The 24400-nt window shown below is 40.4% G+C and overlaps 1 protein-coding gene across 1 annotated transcript in view; it reads left to right on the forward strand.

Annotated features, from left to right (window-relative positions):
- Window positions 1–24097, forward strand: part of zmat5 (zinc finger, matrin-type 5) — a 40869-nt gene extending 16772 nt beyond the window's left edge. The window contains exons 3-5 of the mRNA XM_043715826.2: window positions 7694–7774; window positions 17861–17957; window positions 22058–24097. Of these exons, the coding sequence (XP_043571761.2) occupies window positions 7694–7774; window positions 17861–17957; window positions 22058–22205 (326 nt within the window). The 3' untranslated portion in view covers window positions 22206–24097. The remainder of the gene's footprint in view (window positions 1–7693; window positions 7775–17860; window positions 17958–22057) is intronic.
- Window positions 24098–24400: the final 303 nt, after the last annotated feature.

Below are 24400 nucleotides of genomic sequence, written 5' to 3' on the forward strand. Positions count from 1 at the left end.
ACCCTTTAATTTTTGGGATATTACTCATGTCTTCCACTGTGAAGACTGACGCAAAGTACTTGTCAAGTTCTCCTGCTATTTCCTTATCTCCCATCACTAGGCTTCCTGCATCAGTTTGAAGTGGCCCAATGTCTACTTTTGCCTGTCGTTTGTTTCTTATGTACTGAAAGAAACTTTTACTATTATTTCTAATATTACTGGCTAGCCTACCTTCATATTTGATCCTCTCCTTTCTTATTACACTCTTTGTTATCCTCTGTTTGCTTTTGTATCCTTCCCAATCTTCTGATTTCCCACTGTTCTTAGCCACTTTATAGGATCTCTCTTTTTCTTTAATACATTTCCTGACTTCCTTTGTCAGCCAAGGTTGTCTAATCCCTCCTCGGTTAATCTTTCTTTTCTTGGGAATGAACCTCTGTACAGTGTCCTCAATTATACCTACAAACTCCTGCCATTTTTGCTCTACTGTCTTCCCGGTTAGCCTCTGCTTCCAGTCTATTTTAGTCAGTTCCTCTCTCATGCCCTCATAATTACCTTTATTCAACTGTAACACCATTACATCCGATTTTGCCTTCTCCCTTTCAAACTCCAGACTGAACTCTATCATATTATGGTCGCTACTTCCTAAGGGTTCCCTTACTTTAAGATCTTTTATAGAGTCTGGTTCATTGCAAAGCACTAGGTCCAGAATAGCCTGCTCTCTTGTGGGCTCCATGACAAGCTGTTCCAAAAAGCCATCCTGTAAGCATTCCATGAATTCCCTTTCTTTAGATCCACTAACAACATTATTTACCCAGTCCACCTGCATATTGAAGTCTCCCATGATCAATGTAACCTTGCCTTTCTGACATGCCTTCTCTATTTCCCGGTACATGTTGCGTCCCTGGTCCTGACCACTGTTAGGAGGTCTATACACAACTCCAATTATGTTTTTTTTGCCTTTGTGGTTCCTCAATTCCACCAACACAGACTCCACATCATCCGACGCTATGTCATTCAATACCATAGATTTAATTTTGTTCTTAACTAACAAGGCAACCCCACCCCCTCTGCCCACCTCTCTGTCTTTTCGATAAGTTGAAAAACCATGGAGGTTTAACTGCCAGTCCTGACCCCCCTGTAACCAAGTCTCTGTGATGCCTACTACATCATAATCATTCACTATTATCTGTGCCATTAGTTCATCGGCTTTGTTATGTATGCTACGAGCATTCAGGTAAAGTGCCTTAATGCTAACTTCCTTATCATTAGAGATGTTAGAAGTCATATGTCCTAAGTTATCCTTGCTTTTTACTGCATTCTCAGTCTGCCTCAATTTTAAATCCGCCTGGAAACATGCTATCCTGCTGCTTATCTTGCCATTTACCTCCATACTCCCTGTCGCTTTCACTTTCCCTTCCCCCCCAACTCAGAAGTTTAAAGTCCTACTGACCACCCTATTTATCCTCTTCGCTAGAACATTGGTACCTGATTGGTTCAGGTGGAGACCGTCCCAACGGTACAGATCCCCCCTGTTCTAAAACTGATGCCAATGCCCCATGAAGTGGAATCCCTCTTTCCCACACCAATCCCTTAGCCACGTGTTTACTTGCCTAATTTTCTTGTCCCTATGCCAATTGGCACGTGGCTCGGGCAGTAATCCGGAGATTATGACCCTTGAGGACCTGTGCTTCAATTTCCTGCCTAGTGCTTCATAATGCCCAAACAGGTCCTCCACCCTAGTCTTGCCTATGTTGTTGGTACCAACGTGGACCACAACAACTGGATCCTCCCCCTCCCGCTCCAATATCCTTTCAAGACGGTCGGAGATGTCTCGCACCCTGGCACCGGGCAGGCAACACACCATGCGAGACTCCCGATCCGGCTTGCAAAGGATACTATCTGTCCCCCTAATTATAGAATCCCCTATAACCACTACTTGTCTATTAGCTCCCCCCTCTTGAATGGCCTTCTGGACCATGGTGCCTTGGTCAGTTGGCTCATCCTGTCCAGAGCCCTTTTCCTCATCCGAACAGGGAGCAAGAATCTCGTACCTGCAGACAAAGGTCGGCTCACAGCCATCCTGAACAAAAGGGACTACATAGAGAAAGCCAATGCACGACTTGCAGACATCAACACCTACCAACAGGTGGCGCTAGACCCAACCCCACAACTAGGAAACAAAATTACATATCTCCTAAGAAAATTACACCATTCCGGACAATTAAACAAGACGGAATTCCAAAAAATGAAACCAGGCGGGACCAACACCCCACAATTCTACGGACTACCAAAAATCCATAAACCAGAAGCCTCCCCTCAGACCCATAGTCTCACTACCTGGAACACCAACTTACAGACTGGCCAAAGAATTACACACAAGACTGAAATACCTAGAAGAGTCACAACACTCCATTCACTCCACCCAGGAATTCCTAAAAATCATTAAAAACACCAAAATAGAGGAAGATAAAACAATTATCTCATTTGACGTAACAGCACTGTTACCCTCCATCAACATCGACCTGGCAAAAGAAACACTTACCGCACTTTTAGAAGAGACCATTACACACACCCCAACCACCATCAATCACATTACCAACGAAAACATCATGAAGCTAGTGGACCTGTGCCTCACCACCCACTTCACCTTCAACAATATAATCTACAAACAAACCAATGGCACACCCATGGGATCTCCGATATCAGGATGCACAGCAGAAGCGGTAATGCAAAGACTAGAACAAACAGCCCTACCAACCATCAAACCAAAAATCTGGGTCCGCTACGTAGATGACCCCTTTGTTATTTAACATCATCAACAGCACCCTCACAGGCATAAAGTTCACCAAGGAGGAAGAAACCGACAACAAACTTGCATTCCTGGACGTCACAGTCGAAAGAACGGACAACGGAGAACTACAAACCTGCGTATACAGAAAACCGACAAACACTGACCAAATACTGAACTACACCAGCAACCATCCCAACACACACAAACGAAGCTGTATCAGAACACTATTCCAACGAACCACATCACACTGCAGCACAGACGAACTTCGTAAAACAGAGGAGAACCACCTATACAATGTATTCAAGAAGAATGGATACTCAAAAAATACAGTCTGCAGATTCCTCAAGAACAAACCACAACAAGCAGACCAAACTCAGCCAGAAACCCTAACCATCTTACCATACGTCAAAGAAATTTCAGAAATGACAGCCAGACTACTAAGACCCCTTGGAATCCTAGCAGCACACAAACCCACCAACACTCTCAAACAAAAACTAACAAACTTAAAAGACCCAGTACATCCCATGGACAAAACCAACGTCGTCTACAAAATTCCATGCAAGGACTGCCAGAAACATTACATAGGACAAACAGGAAGAAAGTTAGCCACCAGGATACACGAACACCAGCTAGCCACAAAAGACACGACCCTCTCTCCCTCGTAGCCCTACACACGGAGGAAAAAAAGAACACCATTTCGACTGGGACAACAATCTGTCCTGGGACAGGCTAAGCAAAGACATGCTAGAGAATTCCTAGAGGCCTGGCACTCCAACCACAACGGCATAAACAAACACACAGATCTAGATACCATCTATCAACCCCTCAGAAAACAAACAGGAAATGACATCACCACCAACCCCAGGAACCCCATCCAGGACAACCATATAAATAGAAAGCAGGAGACAACAGCTTCGCTTCACTTGGAGGTTGCCACTGATGATGTTACCTAGCCAGGTAATGAAACGTCTGGATATCAAACCTGCAGAGCAGATAGAGTGAAAAAAAAATCTTTGCTGACTTGAGAGTACAAAAGTACACTAGAGAGGGACCATTTTAGTGCTGAGGCTGTTCAATCCAGTAGAAAATTAACTCTTAGTGCTTATCTGCTATGGATTGAATTTAATTGCATTTTGGGATGTTGAATAGCCGTTACTGGTTATTAAAAGGTAATATTGATGAAGCCTTAACTTGCTATCCTTGCAGACCACTGTACAGACCTTACAGACTGCCCCACTATCAATTCTAACTAATCAGATCTGATGTCTTATTTGAATTTAAATCACAAACTTGAAAAGAAGGCATGTTTAAGTCGAGACTAACTAATCATTTTAAATACAACCTTGCAGTAACATTTCAGTCTCCGGTACAGAATGATTCTCTGCTTAAGATAAAAAGCAGGAATCTGCTCCCAGCTTAAAATTATTCTGAACCTAACATTGAAGAGATTCTGATACAATCAGTCGGGAAGCCATTTTATGGTCAAAAGTTTGCCCTCCTTGCTATGAAGCCATTTTGTAAAACAATTGTATCTGACATGTGAGCTGTGCAAGATTACCTTATGGACTCTCCAATTAGGTCAGACTGGTACCTCTTTATGAGAGGAGCTTATCTCCCTAACACGTGCCTAACTCGGCTAGATTTGTTTTACCCACCTGATGGATAGCTCAAGACCTGTAGGAGTGATCAGTCAAGCACACACCGATCTGTCAATTAAATTTTCTTCCTTACGAATTATTGTCTTTCACTGTTAGCTGTCCAATTAAGAACATGCAGTTTTTTTTTCAACTTCTGAATAAAGGAAGCCACTTTGTATCAGTACATCGGAGTAGCCTGCTGAGGCACTTGAAGAACTGGTACCCTACTCTCCTAGGTTTTAGAACCTAGTTGGTTTAGCTTATAGGTATCAGTGTTATGTTGTAACAGTGACACTATTGGTGAATAAAGGGGATGATTAAAATTAAACTGTCTGTAAGAGGTTTTTATTCCAGACTTCCAAAGACTACGATCTCTGGGATGAACAGAGAGAGTCTTTCCAAGTCTGAGTCCACAAAGGATTCCCTGGGCCATCTCAAATCTCAAACAAGTATAATGCTCCCTCTTCCCAAGAGCTCTGCTTTCATTAGATGAGATATTGTGAATGATATACGCTGTAATATTTCCAACCTTGTTATGGGAAAACAAAACAATAGTAACTTTGTTTCTCTTGTAAGTTGCTGGAGTATCAATTTCCCTTTGGTACTGTACCGAAGCGATGATTATTAATGTGAGCCTTGGTGTCAGTGTTAGGTTCTTTTTGACCTCCTCGCTGTGGCTGTTGCTTAGTAAGGCCAGGGTTGTGAGTTCATTTCCCATTTGTGCAAGTATACCCTTTCCGACCCCAGGAACCACATGCTTTTTTTAAAAAATAAAATAGTCTTGTGGCACCATGGTAGTGTCCCTACCTCTGAGCCAAAGGTCTGGGTACAAGTTCTACTCCCACAAAGTGTGTCATAACATGTTTGAACAAGTAGATTATATAGGACCAGACAAACAATGTAGGTTAAGTTTGGAGGTTAGTATTTATAGTATGCACGTATGCAAATAGAAGTGTATTTAAAGTATGCAAGTAGTCGTGACCATCTTCAACAAAGCAGAATCTAACCATTGCCTCATTGGCATTACTATTGATGAATCCCCCATGATCACATTGACCAGAAATTGGATCAGTCAGTAGTGTGGCTACATGCGAAGGTCAGACAGCAGGAATTCTGCATTGAGTAATTCAGCTTGTGACTCCCCCAAAGCCTGTTCACCATCTATAAGGAACAAGTCAGGATTGTAATGTAATATTTTCAATTTGCCTGGATGAGTGTAGTTCCAGGGACAGTTCAAGCTTGATGCCATCCAGGACACAGCATGTCATCTGACCAGGCCAGACTCCCTCAAAACATTTCAAGAAAGTAGCCTAACGTTTGCTAATTGTTTTAAACAGGTGCAGATATTCCGGGAGGGATGCAGTTATCAAACTACTTAGTTTTAAACAAAACTGAATTTATTTACAAGATTACTAATTGAAACATACATAAAAGAGAACAGAATACAGAATAACTTAACCTATCCGAAAACCCAACAGATCATCCCAATTTAATTCCCAAAACTTGCAACACAAGCTATAAACACCCATTAGCCCAAAAGGTAAAATCAAACACTGTCTTACAGGAGAAATGCCACAAAGAGGGGGGGGATCAGCATGGACCTGGTACTTTGCGTCCAGCAACATCTACAACTGCCTGACTGCTTTCAGGGAATAGCTAGACCAGACCAAACCAGAGAAAAACTGAGCTGGGAGAACTGGCCGCTCCCCTTTCATTGTACAAGTTCTTTTTTAAAGTTAAAAGTCTTTTGCCTTGAGGCAGTAACTGTTAGCTATAATCAAACTGGCCCTAAAACCTATCCAAACCCAGACTTTTCGGAACCTGTCTTTTTACAAACTTCTGAAAAAAATAACAAAGACAATGTAACCTTGTTAGAGGAGCAGCAGCATCCCAACTAGCACCACTTCCATTACCTCCAAATTATTACCAAAACACATGGTAGCCATGTGTACCATCTATAGGATAAACTGCAGTAACTCACTAACAAACCTCCAACAGCACCTTCCAAACCCGCAACCTCTACTATCCAGAAGGACAAGGGCAGCAGATGCCAGGCAGTATCAGCACTGGAAGCCTACAAGCCATACACCTTCCTGACTTAGAACTATATCCGTGTTGCTCAGGTAAAAATCCTGGAGTTCCTTTTTAGTCAAAGCACTGTGGATATATCTAGACCTAAAGGACTGCAGCAATTCAAGAAGGCAGTTCACCACCATTACCTCCACTGTCTTTTAGGGATGGGCTATCCGGGCTAATAACACAAACATCCCATAACTGAATTTTTTAAAAATTGTAAGAACTAGGCTCCAGTTCTATTCTTCCCCAGTTAGTTGTCTGAAGTAGTAATTTGGGGAGAGCGATGGCTATGGGGGATATCCTTGGTGATCATAAATTAGTAGAGCGAATTATCTTATGCTCTGAATTAAAACTGTCATTCCATAACCTATTGTTCAGTTGTAATTTCTTGTCTCCCTACAAGCTGAATTAGGTCAGAAGTGTTTGACTTGTTCTGTGCCTCTAATAATAAACATTTACTTTCCTGATGAAAATAGATTGATATTTTGAGGGTTTTATTTGGTGCTGAGAGCCTTTACACAATAAGATAAAGTTTCAACCTGCTGCCAGACTGTAAGACTAGTATTTCAGATTGTTACACTAACTTCCACTTTCACTTCCTATAAATTCACCAATTAAGTGAAATTGTTCTATTTGCACTTTTTGGTACACTTTTTAAAAAAAAAGTATCTAAGATGATGAAGGGAAGGGAGCACTGAAGTAGTAAAGCCTCCCTGGAATTCTTGATGCAGATCATAACTGTCAATTGCAAATTTGTGGGCAGGGGTCTATTTTCCACACTCCTGGCTTAGGTATGTTGTTTGAAAGCTAACTCTAAAACTATATTATTATAATCTTTTAAGTATCGAATTACAATCTATTGAACAGTTCTAAAATTATAAGCAAGTTCACTATTATAAAGTCAAGAACAGAATAGTGCTATGTTCCATTCCCATTTCTTTGAATCAGTTGAGAGGAAAGAGACTGCAATCATACCTCCATGTGTGTATTCTTTGGGTAGCCAACCAAAGATATGAAATATTCTCCAAGTCAGATATCCCACCTGATTTATCAACCGGACGCTGCCCTTTTGACTGTGACTCAAATTGAGAACTATGTTTGTGCTTCTCTGCTACACCATATTGTCAGTCCTGTTTTTGACCTTTTTCTATTTCGAGTTTTTAACCCTTTTGTTACTGTTATGATTTTAATGACTTTTTTTTTATAGGTCAGTGTGATTTTGGTGTAAATTGCAAATTCTCCCATATGACTGATGACGATGTTCAGAAGCTGAGGCAAAGCGTGGAAGGTATGAGTGAGTCAACCTGATATGTAATAGATGTGAATTAAAGCAGTTTGTTTATGAAACTACATGTACTGGCAAACGTTATCTTCAGATCACTGCATGTAAGCCAGTCATTATTATACTTAATAAAACAGGGTTATCTTTCTTCTTAGTTGATTTCCTTGATTTAAGTTACAGTACTTAAAGACTGTGTACATGTTCCTTTGATGCTATTTGAGAGAGGCACAACAAGAAAGAATCTAACCATTGCCCCTTGACATTCAATGCTATTACCATCATTGAATGACCCCTAGCAACATCCTGGGGGAGGTGACCATTGTCCAGAGTCTGAACTGTATACCAGTTGTACAAGTACTGTGGCTACAAGAACAGGACAGAGGCTAGGAATCTTGCAACAAGTAATAGATCTTCAGATTTCCAAAAGCTTGCCCACTACCTACAAGGCTCATATTAAAATTGTGATGGAATACTCTTTGCATGGATGAGACCAGCTCCAGCAACATTCAAGATTCTGAAAACCATCCAGGAGGGAGCAGCAACTCAATTGTCACTATATATTCAGAAACATTCAGTACCTCCAATACTGACATTCCGTAGCAGCAGTGTTCATCTACAACATGCACTGCAGAAATTCATCGAGGCTTCTTAGACAGCAACACCCAAAGCCACTATCACTACCACTGCCATCTAGATGTACAATGGCAGCAGATACATGAAAAAGCCACCACTTGCAAGTCCCCCTCCAAGCCACCTGCCACCCAAACTTGGGAATACATCATTGCTATTTTTGTGTCACTAATCCAATATCCTGGAAGCCCCTCCCTAATGACATTGTGGGTGTATGAACGGCAATTGGATTGCAGCAGTTCAAGAAGGCAGCTAGGGATGGGCAATAAATGCTGTCGCAGCCAGTGGTGCTCACATCCCATGAGTGAATCCTTTTTTAAAATAAAACGAAAGAGGTATTCTTTACAAAGTGTCTAATCTGGATATCCAAAAAGCTGAGATTCAGTGCTCCTGTTCATCTACTGAAGAAAAAGAAGGAATAATAGTTCTGTGGGGCTGTCACACCTTACACAGCATTGGGGGAAAAAATGCTAAATGAAGCAGTTCTGTATAATTAAATGGAAAGTGCTGGGGAATTTCAGCAGATCTGGCAGCATCTGTAGAAAGAGAAAGAGTGCTAGTATTTTGAGCTGAAAATGTGTTGCTGGAGCAGCGCAGCAGGTCAGGCAGCATCCAGGGAACAGGAGAATTGACGTTTCGGGCATAAGCCCTTCTTCAGGAATGAGGAAAGTTTGTCCAGCAGGCTAAGATAAAAGGTAGGGAGGAGGGACTTGGGGGAGGGGCGTCGGAAATGTGATAGGTGGAAAGAGGTCAAGGTGAGGGTGATAGGTCAGACTGGGGTGGGGGCGGAGAGGTCAGGAAGAAGATTGCAGGTTAGGAAGGCGGTGCTGAATTCGATGGATTTTACTGAGACAAGGTGGGGGGAGGGGAAATGAGGAAACTGGTGAAATCCGAGTTCATCCCTTGTGGTTGGAGGGTTGTCTCAGTTTCACCAGTTTCCTCATTTCCCCTCCCCCCCCACCCCCCCCCCCCATCTTGTCTCAGTTTCACCAGTTTCCTCATTTCCCTTCCCCCCCACCTATCACATTTCCGACGCCCCTCCCCTAAGTCCCTCCTCCCTACCTTTTATCTTAGCCTGCTGGACAAACTTTCCTCATTCCTGAAGAAGGGCTTTTGCCCGAAACGTCGATTCTCCTGTTCCCTGGATGCTGCCTGACCTGCTGCGTTTCTCCAGCAACACATTTTCAGCTCTGATCTCCAGCATCTGCAGACCTCACTTTCTCCTGCTAGTATTTTGAGTCCAATATGATGACTACTTTCATTCTGAAAAATAACCCTATTGGATTCTTTTCTTTTTTCTTTTATTTTTTCTTTTCTCTTTTTTCTTTTTCTCTTTTCTTTTTCTCTTTTCTTTTTCTCTTTTCTTTTTCTTTTCTCTTTTTTCTTTCTTCTTTTCTCTTGTTTTCTTTTTTCTTTTCTCTTTTTTTTCTTTTTTTTTCTTTCTTTTTTATTTTTTCTTTTCTTTCACAAGAATGATAATAATTAACCTGGGTACTGTAGACCAGTGAATCTATTTATTGGGGGGAAAAAGTTCTGAGGGGCAGATTAATCTCCACTTGGAGAGGCACGGATTAATCTAAGATAGCAAGGCTTTGTCACAGTAGTGATCTTGTCTGACAAGTCTTTTGAGGCAATGACAAGATGTGTGGATGAGGATAATGGAATGGTTGTAGTCTACATGGACTTTGAGGCTTTTGACAAGGTTTTGCATGGAAGACTGGTCAAGAAGTTGAGAGCCCATTGGATCTAAAATTGGCTTAATGGTAAGAGGCAAAGGGTGGTGGTGGAAGGGTGTTTTTGTGACTGGAAATGTGACTAGTGGAATACTGCAGGGTTTGGTGTTCAGGTTCCTTGCTGTTTTGTAGTATACATTTAATGGTCAAGACTTGAATGTAGGAAGTTTGATCAGTAACTTCACAGATGGTAGAGTAAATAGGAGAGGAGGAAAGCCTTAGACTACAGGGTGATTTGGACAAACTGGTCAGATGGACTGTACAACGGCAGATGGTCTTTACGTGTGAGGTGATACACTTTAGGATGACTAACAAGGCAAGGGTGTGAAAAATGGTAGAACCTTAAGAACTACAGAAGATCAGAGGGGCCATTGTGCGCGTCCACAGGCAACCATACTGGTGGACAAGATAGTTAAGAAGGTATATGTGATGCTTGCTTTTATTAGTCAAGGCATTGAATGCAAGAACAGGAAAGTTATGACGGAATTGCATTAGTTAGGCCACAGCGGTAGCACTGTCTTCAGTCTGGTCACCACACCATAGGAAAGATCTGACTTGTAGAAAGTGCAATGGAAGTTCACCATGATTTTGCCTGGGCTGGAATGTTTCAGCTATGAGAAGAGATTAAATAAACTGGGATTAATCTCTAGAAAGTGGAGAAGTGTGAGGAGATATCTGATTGTGGTGTACAAAATTAAGGGGCATAGATAGGGTAGATAAGATTTTCCCTTGAGAGGGATCAATAACCAGGAGCCTTAGATTTAAGGGGGAAAAGGCAGGATGTTTGGAGGGGATTTGAGGAAAAGGGTTTTTACCTACTGCTTTAAGAGTATCTGGAACTCACTGCCTGAAAGGGTGGTAGAGATGGGAATCATAACATTTAAGAAGTATTTTGAACATTTGAATGACCATAGCATACTAGATTGAGCCAAATGCTAGAAAGAATGGGACTAAAGTGGGTGGTGCTTGATGACCAGTGTGGACACAATGGGTTTAGGGGCTTCTTTCTGTGCTATAAAACTCTGACTCTAACTCTATTTAGTTTCCATACTCTTGAATTGGGGAGGGAAATTGATCTTGAAAAGATTTTTGTGAAAAGTATGTGCATATGAATGTTGGATATAGAAAAGCTTCTGTTTAAGTGTTTGTATAAGCTGCTAAGCTGTATAAGCTGCGGTGTCCCACGGGGTTCAGTGTTGGGGCCGCAGCTGTTCACATTATATATTAATGATCTGGATGAAGCGACTGGGGGCATTCTAGCGAAGTTTGCCAATGATACAAGTTAGGTGGACAGGCAGGTAGTACTGAGGAAGTGGGGAAGCTGCAGAATGATCTAGACAGTTTGGAAGAGTGGTCCAGGAAATGGCTGATGGAATTCCACGTGAGCAAATGCGAGGTCTTGCACTTTGGAAAAAAGATTACAAGCATGGACTACTTTCTAAACGGTGAGAAAATTCATAAAGCCAAAGTACAGAGGGATCTGGGAGTGCTAGTTGAGGATTCTCTAAAGGTAAACATGCAGGTTGAGTCCGTGATTAAGAAAGCGAATGCGATGTTGTCAATTATCTCAAGAGGGTTGGAATATAACAGCACCGTTGTGCTACTGAGACTTTATAAAGCTATGGTTAGGCCACATTTGGAGTACTGTGTCCAGTTTTGGTCCCCACACCTCAGGAAGGACATACTGGCACTGGAGCGTGTCCAGCGGAGATTCACACAGATGATCCCTGGAATGGGAGGTCTAACATATGAGGAACGGCTGAGGATCCGGGGATTGTATTCATTGGAGTTTAAAAGATTAAGGGGAGATCTAATAGAAACTTACAAGATAATACATGGCTTAGAGAGGGTGGACGCTCAGAAATTGTTTCCATTAGGCGAGGAGACTAGGACCTGTGGACACAGCCTTAGAATTAGAGGGAGTAAATTCAGAACAGAAATGCGGAGACATTTCTTCAGCCAGAGAGTGGTGAGCCTGTGGAATTCATTGCCACAGAGTGCAGTGGAGGTTGGGACGCTAAATGTCTTCAAGGCAGAAATTGATAAATTCTTGATGTCACAAGGAATTAAGGGCTACGGGGAGAATGCGGGTAAGTGGAGTTGAAATGCCCATCAGCCATGATTGAATGGCGGAGTGGACTAGATGGGCCGAATGGCCTTACTTCCGCTCCTATATCTTATGGTCTTAAATATTAACACTGGGTTCCTGTATACAAAAGAGTTTACATGCATAGTTAGCTGTTGATAGGCTGCATATCGAAGTACCTATGGTTTAATTTTTCCATGTCAATTTCAGTCAACTGATCTGATTTCATCCACGTTAATTTGAAAAATATATGCTTCTTATCTAATTAGGAATTTTTTTAATATAATGCTATGGAGTCAGGAAAAATTGGATGTCATTGTTGCCTTCGTTCTTCATTCTCCTAACAGCAAGATTGATTTAAGACTGTAACAACTGATTTATCAGTTGGTTAACATCACCCAGAGTTGTCCCATGCCCTACCTGGAAACTTGTTTAGTTTATTGCCTAGAATGCAGTTATGATTTGTACTGAAAAATCATTGTCTCTCTGGATGATGCAAATACTGTGGAACAAAACATTTATCTTAATTCCTCTTCAAGAATTACTTATCCAAACATGTCAGCTTGTATGAAGTTTTACTAGCCTAAAATACTTCTGTGAAGTTTTGTTTTTAGTCATGTGCTTTTTGACTGATTTCCTCCACAGTAATCTGTATCCCAATTGTAAATTGGCAATTGTACAATACTTATACAATACACCTTAGTCCAAGAACTCCCCACCTACGTTCGGGACACCACCCACGCCCTCCACCTCCTCCATGATTTTTGCTTCCCCAGCCCCCAACGCCTTATCTTCACGATGGACATCCAGTCCCTATACACTTCCATCCCCCATCACGAAGGCTTCCAAGCCCTTCGTTTCTTCCTCTCCTGCTGACCCAACCAGTACCCTTCCACTGACACCCTCCTTCGACTGACTGAACTGGTACTCACTCTTAACAACTTCTCCTTCCAATCCTCCCAATTCCCCCAAACCAAAGGAGTAGCCATGAGCACCTGCATGGGCCCCAGCTATGCCTGCCTCTTCGTAGGATATGTGGAACAGTCCATCTTCCACAGCTACCACCCCCCACCTTTTCCTCCGCTACATCGATGATTGATTGTATTGGCATTACCTCGTGCTCCCACAAGGAGGTTGAACAGTTCATACACTTTACTAACACCTTCCACCCTGACCTCAAATTTACTTGGACCGTCTCAGACTCCCTCCTCCCCTTCCTAGACCTCTCCATTTCTATCTCAGGAGACCGACTCAACACAGACATTTACTACAAATCGACCAACTCCCACAGCTACCTAGATTACACCTGCTCCCACCCTGCCCCCTGTAAAAATGCCATCCCATATTCCCAATTCCTCCGCCTCCACTGCATCTGCTCCCAGGAGGACCAATTACACACTACCGAACAACTCAAATGGCTTCCTCCTTCAAAGACTGCAATTTCCCCTCGAACGTGGTCAACGACGCTCTCCACCGCATCTCCTCCACTTCCCACACCTCCGCTCTTGAACCCCGCCCCTCCAATCGCCACCAGGACAGAACCCCACTGGTCCTCACTTTCCACCCCACCAACCTTCGGATACATCGTATTATCCTCCGTCATTTCCGCCACCTCCAGACCGACCCCACCACCAGGGATATATTTCCCTCTGCACCCCTATCAGCATTCAGGAGAGACCACTCCCTCCATGACTCAATTGTCAGGTCCACACCCCCCACCAACCCAACCTCCACTCCCGGCACCTTCCCCTGCAACTGCAAGAAGTGCAAAACTTGCGCCCACACCTCCCCCCTCACCTCCCTCCAAGGCCCCAATGGATCCTTCTATATCCATCGCAAATTCACCTGCACCTCCATACACATCATTTACTGTATCCGCTGCACCCAATGTGGTCTCCTCTACATTGGGGAGACAGGCCACCTACTTGCGGAACGTTTCAGGGAACACCTCTGGGACACCCGCACCAACCAACCCAACCACCCCGTGGCTGAACACTTTAGCTCCCCCTCCCACTCCGCCAAGGACATGCAGGTCCTTGGCCGCCTCCATCGCCAGACCCTGGCCCCACGACGCCTGGAGGAAGATCGCCTCATCTTCCGCCTAGGAACCCTCCAACCACACGGGATGAATGTAGATTTCTCCAGCTTCCTCATTTCCCCTCCCCCCACCTTATCATAGTCCCAACCCTCGGATTCAGCACCGCCCTCTTGACCTGCAATCTTCTTCCCGACCTCTCCGCCCCCACCCCCTCTCCGGCCTATCACCCTCCTCCTTCCACCTATCGTTTTCCCAGCGCCCCTCTCCCAAATTCCCTCCCTCCTACCCTTTATCTCAGCCCGCTTGGCACACCAGCCTCATTTCTGAAGAAGGGCTTATGCCCAAAATGTCGATTCTCCTGCTCCTTGGATGTTGCCTGGCCTGCTGTGTTTTTCCAGCACCACATTTTTCAACTCTGGTACTCCAGCATCTGCAGTCCTCACTTTTTCTCCTAATTGTACAATACTTGTTTGGATGCCACTGGTATCACCCAAATTATTTGTCATTCATCTGATCTGAATTGTGTTTTTGCACTCACAAGGCTCACTGTACTTTATGAAGGTGATTCAAAAATGTTAGTGTTTAATTGATTTTTTAAAAATAATTGTGCCTTAACTTATTAGTGGTGTGTTGACATGGGGTCTATTCCTGTCCTCCACAGCCCATAATTTTCTATCAGTTCACTTTAATGGAAATTTGACCTACACAGTTGTGTAAGCATATCTATGTTCATTTGCCTATTATTTTGACTGTACTTTCAAAGGTTATGTTTTTAAACAAGTGTGGTTTATTTTTAAATTCCAAGTGTGATAACTTACTTCATTGAGAAGAGTAAGCTTTGGGCTGTCAGGTGCTGTTTATCCTCAAAATGAGCTGCTATGTTAACTAATCCATTGTAAAGAACAGCAAGTGAAGAGAAAAAGGAAGTGTGCTTCTAGTCAACAGAGTGAAAGGAAATAGCTACATTTTTCCAGCAGATGGCATTGTGTGTGTACACAAGTGAACAGCTGTGATTTGTGCAAAACATTTCACTTTTTCTAACTTGATGCAGAAAGTGCAGTTTGGAAAAGGTTATTTAGACCTGGCTGATTCTAGAATTTTTTTAAAAAGAACTCTTCTCACATTCCCATAATGTCTCAAAATGCTTTACAACCAATGTGTTTGTGGTTCAGGAGTTGTTTTATCACACATAGCCAATTTGTGAGTAGCAAGATCTCAGAAATACAGTTTGAATGATGTGATACACTACTAATACGTTGAGTCACAATTTTGACATTTCTTAGGCATAGAATATTGAACAGTCCTTTGGAAGAAATCTTTGTTTGTTGAAAATTGCTATGGAGTCCTGCAGCTGCTGGGAAGTGGATAAAGACTCAGTTTAACATCTCATCAAAATAGTAGCAACTCTGCAGCATTTTCTCAGTATCTTCTTTTTGCATGAATTGTCAAAACAAGATTCCATTTGCCTGCACAGTTGGACTTAAATTTTTTGCATTACATTTGACAGTTTTGCAATTGATTTGCCCAACATCTCTCCCTCAAATGTCTGCACCGGTTCTTGGTTAAAATTATGATGCTATCAGCTCAGGTCACCTCCCTGCACATTCCATTTAAAACATTCACTATTGTTTTTGAAACTTATAATTGGGCAGTCCATTCTCCTTTCTTCTTCCTATACTCTTTATTAATTACTTTCAGGACTAGGTAAGCAGTTATTCACTTTCACTTTGATACCATTAAGTATTTCAAATCATCATGGGGCTTACATCACTCCATGCACTTGAGTCTAGAACATAGAACAATACAGCACAGAACAGGCCCTTCGGCCCACGATGTTGTGCCGAACATTTGCCCTAGCTTAAGCACCTATCCATGTACCTATCCACTTAAAGGTACATTGCCGCTTAAAGGCCACCAATGATTCTGACTCTGCTACTCCCACAGGCAGCGCATTCCATGCCCCCACCACTCTCTGGGTAAAGAACCTATCCCTGACATCCCCCTCTATACCTTCCACCCTTCACCTTAAATTTATGTCCCCTTGTAACACTCTGTTGTACCCGGAGAAAAAGCCTCTGACTGTCTACTCTATCTATTCCCATGATCATCTTGTAGACCTCTATCAAGTCACCCCTCATCCTTCGCCATTCCAATGAGAAAAGGCCTAGCACTCTCAACCTATCCTCGTACGACCTATTCTCCATTCCAGGCAACATCCTGGTAAATCTCCTGTGCACCCTCTCCAAAGCTTCCACATCTTTCCTAAAGTGAGGCGACCAGAACTGCACACAGTACTCCAAATGTGGCCTTACCAAGGTCCTTTTCAGCTGCAACATCACCTCACGAATCTTGAATTCAATCCCTCTGCTAATGAATGCTAATACACCATAGGCCTTTTTACAAGCTCTATCCACCTGAGTGGCAACTTTCAAAGATCTATGAACATAGACCCCAAGATCCCTGTGCTCCTGCACCTTACCAAGAACCCTACCGTTAACCCTGTATTCCGCATTCTTATTTGTCCTTCCAAAATGGACAACCTCACACTTGACCAAAGCCACCTTTTCTAGCCTCTCTTCAACCGAAGCATTTGATGCTAACTCTAAGACATGCATCCCACTGCCCTTTCTTCAGTCCTTCCATTCAGAAAGAGCTTGCAGTTCTGCCCCAAGACCCCACTACCAGTTTGGCTATATAGCTATTTCTTAAGTAGTTTACCTTAACCAATCTATTCAGAAAATCAATCTGCATTCTGGTAGAAGTTGCTAATATCTGTCTGAAATTTATTTTTTGCTAGTTTTGAGCCTCTGCCCATTGTCTGACTGGTGGGGTTTAATTTTGAATATTGTTCTGCATTCATCTTTAAATTCCTATTTAAAGGCTTTCAGTCATCTTTCAAAGGCTGGAAAAAAAAAAGTTTTTCCCACCTTTCTTCAATAATCAGTAGCATGTTATGCTCTTTGCTACCTGCTGAGATACATCTTGAAGATCAGTTAGGGTACAGTGCTCAAGGTGTGGTATGACCAAAGCATTATATACTTTCTGTAACTTGTACTAGCTATTTCCGTATTCTCTTTTTGTTAATTGCTTGATTTCCGGTTATTGGACATGCTATATGTAAAGTCTACTAATGTTGATAGTGACGAAGAATTATGGATTGTCTTTAAAAGCTTTGCAAATCAAAGGCACAGCATTTGCACTCCGTTAATTAACTTGGGATTGGTAGTGAGGAATGAGTGGGGCACTAAGAAACGCTGAACTAATTACTAAAGGGAAAGCAGCAGCAGTAAAGTTGGAAGCACAGAAAATATATTTTGCAAATCTGAGAATCTAATTTATGGAGTTCCTTGAGCTAATGAAGAAAAGCCAGCATATGTTCAGTGAAAGTACAAGAATGGAATGGTTATATTGTGCTTATTTCTGTCATGCCACCCAATTAGTTGTCCCTTCAGCACTATATCATTGTTATATATTTTTTAAATAAATAATCATTAGATGAGGAAAATGGTTCATTTTCATTCACTAACTATGCATAAGCAATTGCTAATATGTATTTTAAAATTTTCCATTACTGTCTGGAAATCTTATTTGTAATTGTTCTACAGAAGAAAACAAAGTAGGACACGATAACAGATCCACCCCTGACATTAATGAGTGGTTGTTGAAAAGAGCAAAAAGGAAAGAAAGCAATTCAAACATCAGGTAATTCATATATATCACAAGTGAACTTCAGTATTGTTTTATGGTTGTACCATCTGGTTGAATGGCTTGAATAGCATGTTCACAGATCAGCAATAATTTAGAGCTCAACAGGTGGGCAATTGTCAGTATGTAAGTACAAGCTATGCACATTTTTATTTTACAATGTTCTTGTTGGATTCTTTTTCCCACTTCTTTATAATGTATTAACAATAAATAAAAATTATATGCTCATCAGAATATTTTCTATAAGTTCATTTGTAATGTGTAAACACAAGAATGAAAGAACAACAAATAATACTTTTACATTGGGAAATATGGAAACAGAGCTTACTTTAAAAGCTATAAACAGTTTTGTAGCTGTAACACTTCATGGTTATGGAATTGATGTGTTTAGTAACAAAAACCTTTAGCCCTGAAAATGAGATTTTTTTTTCTTCTATTCTTTCATCCTTAACCAAATGCATTTATAGACCAGATAGGATTTATGTTCTTTTATAAATTGAGTTCTGTCCTTTTCATAGCCACGATGACCACATGCAGTGTGTGAATCGTCAAGGTGAAGGGCAGTTCCTAAGATGCATGTCACTATTTATATGGAACCACGTTGTGTATGAGTGAGACTTTTTCTTTGGCTATTTTTATCCAAGAAAAATATACTCCTTCCAGCTTCACAAAAATCTATCAAAAATTTATATTGACTTTTGTGTGTTGGGGGGAATAAAACCTCAAGTTCCCATGGTATTTTGCTTGCGAAACTTCATGTGTATGTTTTTAATGTGGTAAAACTACTTCAAATGGAAGTTACTTTTATATGTATAAATTGAAAGGTCATAGGATGTCACATGGTGTATGCACCCCTTGGTTTACATTTTGTATGAGTGCATTTATAATTTTATATTTGAACTTTACACCTTCAAAGAAATTTAAGTGCAGTGTCTTTAGTTGTCAGTTTAGGCAACAGCTTGGTATTTAAAAACATACCAGTCAAACTGAATGGCCGTTGAACCTTTTCTATTGACTGAGGGAGCAATATTAGCCAAGAAGTCGGGGAGAGATCCTCGATTCCTGAATAATTTAATGGCATCTATGAAAACCAGCTGATGGGACTTTAATTTTCATCCATGTCAAATGCCAGATTTCTAATGGCACAGTATTACGGCAACCACTTAGACGGAACTCGAATGCTAGCACAGAACTCAAACCTAATACTTTTTGCTATATTTTCTAATCATTCTATTTGGAAATGTCCCTAAGGGCATTGTGGATCAACTTTCAGCACATAGACTGTAGCCATTTAAGAAGACAGTTAACCTCAACTTCTCAAGGGTAGCTAAGGGTGAGTAACAAATGCTAGCCAGCCAGCAATACTCACATCCCACGAGTGAATTTTTAAAAAATGTCCTGTGGAATGTCTTGCTGCTGGCAGAAGGGATGTACTTTTCCTTTTGAAATGAACCATGTGAGTAGCTTTCATGGTGGTACTGCACAAAACCATTTCCAAGGGTGTTTGAATTTTTTTTTTGATATACTAATGAAGTTTTGTTGCTGTGAGCCATGTAGTACTTGCACCACTGGCAACTTGAGATAAAATAAACTAGAATACCTACAGGACTGAAAGGCTGAGAAGAGTAGGAAGTATCATTGCTATAGGTGGAAATATTTTAAAGGAAAAATGGAAGCCATTTATCATCCAATATTGATAGCTATATTGTTATCCATTGAATTAATCCAGAAATAAAATGAGTTTGTTGCCAAAGTAATGAAATAATCACTTTTTAATCTTTAATACAGATTGGGACAAATCAACCAACAAAAGTAGTTTAGAGGACAATTTCATAGAATGGATTAAAGAGAGTTTCTTGCAAAACATCATGAAACTAATTAGAGAAAAAGCAATTTTAGATCTTGTATCATGTAATGAGCCAAAATTAATTAGTAATTTCGTAGCAAGGGATCTCTGGGGCAGAGGGATGATAATATGATAGAATTTTACAATACTTTGAGTGTGACATGTTTAAGTCTGAAACTAGAATATTAAATTTAAATAATGCCAATTACAAAGGCATAAAGACAGTTGGCTAGAGTAGAATGAGGAGTTGGATTAAAAGGTGAACAATGACAAATGTTTAAATAATTCATAATTTTCAATGTACATTCTATTAAGAAGTAAAGTGCCTTGGCAAAAGTGATCCATTGTGACTCAAGAAATTATGAATATTAAATTTAAAAACTGTTTTTCATTGTTGCGAAAATGACTGTGAGAAATGTAGAACCAAAAGACAAAATAAAATGCAACTAACCTAGCAGGAAATCTAAAAATAGATTGTGAAAGCTTCTACAGGTCCATAAGGAGAAAGAGAGGAAGCAACTACAAGTATAGAGTCCTAGAAAATGTTTGGAATACATTAATGCTGGTAACCAAGGGTCTGACAGTGAGAATTTCTAATATGATGACAAGACTGGGATTTTTCCAGTTTTCAGATTAAGTCCAAAAGTGGCAGGGTTTCCAGAGGGAAACATATAAGTTGCTGAGGTAAGAAACTTCACTGCATCTTTCAGCGATTAGGCAGCTGATTAACTGTTGGTTGTCTTTCAGCTGGAATTAGCATCCCAGAACAAGGAGAGGCCAGCATCTTCAGAACTTAGAAGTACCAGTGCTGTTTTGGGGGCACTGCCGTCCAGAGTCCCAGGATGAAAAGTGGTTGTACCTTGTAGGGGTTTTCCAGGGTTGGTGACTGAGAAAAGATGCTTGGGAACAAGGGCAGGGTGTGTTCTCATGGCATCCATCCCCTGCCACATCTCCAGTACCGTGGTCTTGCACAACTTCCTCCTTTACCAAACAGACAGCTTGTCTGTACTGGCTTTTCAGTTGAGTAGGCAATTTTTTTATTGTCTTAGCTGAAGGTAAAATAGCCTAGGCAGGGGTGAGGCCCTCAATTGGTCACTAATTGATAAGGTAGGACGTGTTTCTTGACTTGCCACTAGCATGTCTGCACCCTGCCCCCCTCCCCCAACCTAAATAAGCCAACTGGGGCAGTAATCTTGCTGGCTGGTCTTCAGACCCTGCTAAAAGTTGGGTGGTTGGGTAAGCCTTCTAGACTTAATCGCCATTAACTCCTCTCTACTGTTTCTCACTCTGTCAGACGTGAAAGATTCTACAGAACACTTTTTTTTTGAATGGGTGGAAAGGTTCTCCAGGTGTCCTCCATGAATAATATCATTAAAACTGAATTGTCTACTCAATACAATGTTGCTGTTTGTGAGTCTTGTTTTGACAAATTAGCTAGGCTTTTCTTATATGATAGCATTGGCAATGACTTTCTAGTAAGATCTGGCACACATACCTGAGATGAAATGGAACTAGGAAAAGGTGAATATGATAAGGGATAATTGGATGTGCTGTGGGGCTAGAATTTTGTATTGTTCATATTGAGATAAAATCTGATTAGGAAAGTATATGCCTGGACTCAATCTAATCAACATTTAACCTATGGTGTTTAATATTTGACTGCGCTTCAAAAATGCTTGATTGGTTGGTAAATGCTTCGGGACAGCAGAGATTGTCAAAGTATTCCATACTAAATTGAATGTTCCTAGTTGAGGAACATTAAATTATATTACTCTGCTTCTACACCAGTTGATTAATTCATTTACCTCAGCCCCAGGATCAAAATTGGGACATTCTGATCTCCAAGCTTAATTACGCACAATGATGCAATTTCTGCTTTTGGGAGAATTTGTACTTTTTTCAAAATCAAACTGTTGTGACCTGTTTCCTTAAACATCTGAAGACAGTTACTGGTCTTGAAGTATTAATTCTGTTTTCTTTCCACAGATTCTGTCAGACCTGCTGACTTTCTCCCAGCAGTTTGTTTGTTTGTTTGTTGTTTGGAATTGTAATGTTCTCTTCAAGTTTGAGTATTAGAAATATTAGAAAAATGTTTTTCTAAAAATGTCAGCCAGCAATTTGTTCCATTAAGTGTTAGTGTTACGTTGTGATAGCATGTCATTCAAATTCATTGTTCAATTTATTTTTTATTTCATTGTAATACTAAATGATGTGATACAATATTGAATTTTATTCCTTTTGTCTTCTGCAGTGGTTCAGAAATGGCAAAAGAGGTTGATGATGAACCTGTTGTTTACTGGCTACCTCCAGGATATCAAGCAGTTCATGAGCTACCACCATCTCTCCATCCTCCACCTCCTGGAGGTTGGAAAACTGCAGTAAATGTTGAATGGGGTTAACATCAGAAACAGTTTTTGTCAATGGGAAATTAAAAAAATATATACTTGGATTAGATTTCAATTAACTGTGGAATGTTACTTTAGTTAGATGATGCATTTTGAAAATTATAAAATTTTCTTAAGTAGGTCCATTTCCACATGAAAGCTATGTATAGAGCACAGCATCCAATCTACCTGCTATCTTTTGCAGCCATTGCAGTGCAGTTTGACTAGTTGTTCTGAATTTGCAGTATTTGTCAACCACATTAACAAATATAAAACATTAATATCAAAAGTAATGATTTAATTTAATTCTGACAGGAATTGTTTGAAACCAAGCAGACCCTTTTTCATAAATGCTAGTGCTTTTATTATTGAACAAGTCTGGCTAATGTTTGAATTAGTAAGCCATGTCCTTTGCAAACATTATAGCTAATAAATGTGATCAGATGTGTAAACATTACAGCTCTTGACATTCTTCACAATTCATGCCTTTGTATAGCATCTCAAGCGTAAGCTTAAATCCACATATAAGGTATTCAGTGATACTAAATTGTCACAAATTTTAGGAAAATCTAAGTATCTTAAGAGTGTCCAATATAAATCTACTTCCGGAACTGCTTTCTTCCTCTTAGTAAACATGAAACTTTTGTTAATACATTTGGAATGAGAAAAATGAAACCCGTTTTGATAAAGTTTATATGTTGAATGTTTTTGTTCTAATAAACCTCTTATTTTTGACTACAATGTTTCATGACATAAAGCTCATGTTCATAGCAGATTTTCACTTTCTTGTGAAGGAGACATAATCATTGCCTGTTGGATGTTACACAAAACAACATGGCAAATGACATATGCTCAGTGAATCACTTTCTAGTCCAGGAAGTACATACTGTAATCATGGATGCTTCCTGTATCATAATTTATTTTACACTGCTTTAGGCTCATTTTCACTTTTTTGACATTTATTCCCTTCTAAAAGTTTCAGATAAGTGAATGTTGGATAGACAATGGGAAGTATTATTTATGTGTTTTTGCCAGTATGTGAATGGCAGGGCTTTAATATAATCTGCAGACCACAGTGGCCTCCCCCAGTCACTTATGCACTGTTCAGCAATGTGATTCAAGGAGGTATAACCAGAAAAAAAATACATGCTGTTTCATTAATAGATTTTTGATTTCAACATTCTATTGTAGCACTTGAAAGCTTGATTACAGCAGATGGATTTTGTACTTGACAGCCTTTATAGATCTTCTTGATCTCTTATTTAACTGTGTATATTGAAAAAAGCATTTGTGGCAATTTTCCAATTTTGTCACGTATACCAGATTTAAGTTGACTCTGTTAATAGCATGCTTCTCTCTGGGTAAGAAAGGTGTAAGTTTAAACTCATTTTAAGTCATCAGTTCAGCCTAGTACTGAGGGAGTACTGCACTGGCAGAAGTTTCATCTTTGGTATGAAAGATTATATTAAGATCTGGCCTGCCAATAGAGTGCAAAAGCTCCCACAGCACTTTTGAAGATGAATAAGTGAGTTAATCTTGGTGACGAGGTTACTTATTTTGCAGTCAGCATCACAAACAGATTTATCATATTGCTCTTGGTGGGAGCTTGTCTGTAAAATTGGCAGCATGTTTCCTGTAGTACAACAATGACTACATTTCAAAAGCACTTTACTTAATTGGCTGGAATATAGTTTCAAATGTCCTGAGGTCATAAAAGCTTTGATATAAATGCAAATCTTTATTTCTTAGCACCACAGTCTTCAAACTGTGATGTAATTTAATATAGGTTGTTATTTTTTTTTGTATTTGTATCCTGTGTAAGTAGTTCCAAATTATTCAGATGAAAGCAAAATACTGTGGATATTAGAAATCAAAAATAAAATAGAAAATCCTGGAATATTCACAAATACTGACTGTCTTGCTGAAGAGATGGTGTCAGAGGTCAATCATTTTTCAGTCTGTTTCTCACTTTACTCATTCCTTACCTGGTAAATAATTATAATATTTTCTGTCCATGCTGTTTAGATTTTTTTCCCTTCCATACTAGATGCAATAGTGAGCAATGGAGCAACATCTCAATATTTTGTTGAGGAATGTGTTTAAGCACTGGTAAAACTTAGTATGTTATTTGTCACTTGTCAAAATTTATCCCTTGGATGTACTTATTATTAGATGACACCTGTCTTGTTCATTGGTGGATACAATTACTT

Source organism: Chiloscyllium plagiosum, unplaced genomic scaffold, assembly GCF_037043375.1.
Source record: "Chiloscyllium plagiosum isolate Xiang-an unplaced genomic scaffold, Cpla_swu_hap1 HiC_scaffold_24, whole genome shotgun sequence".
NCBI classification, from domain to species: Eukaryota; Metazoa; Chordata; class Chondrichthyes; order Orectolobiformes; family Hemiscylliidae; genus Chiloscyllium; species Chiloscyllium plagiosum.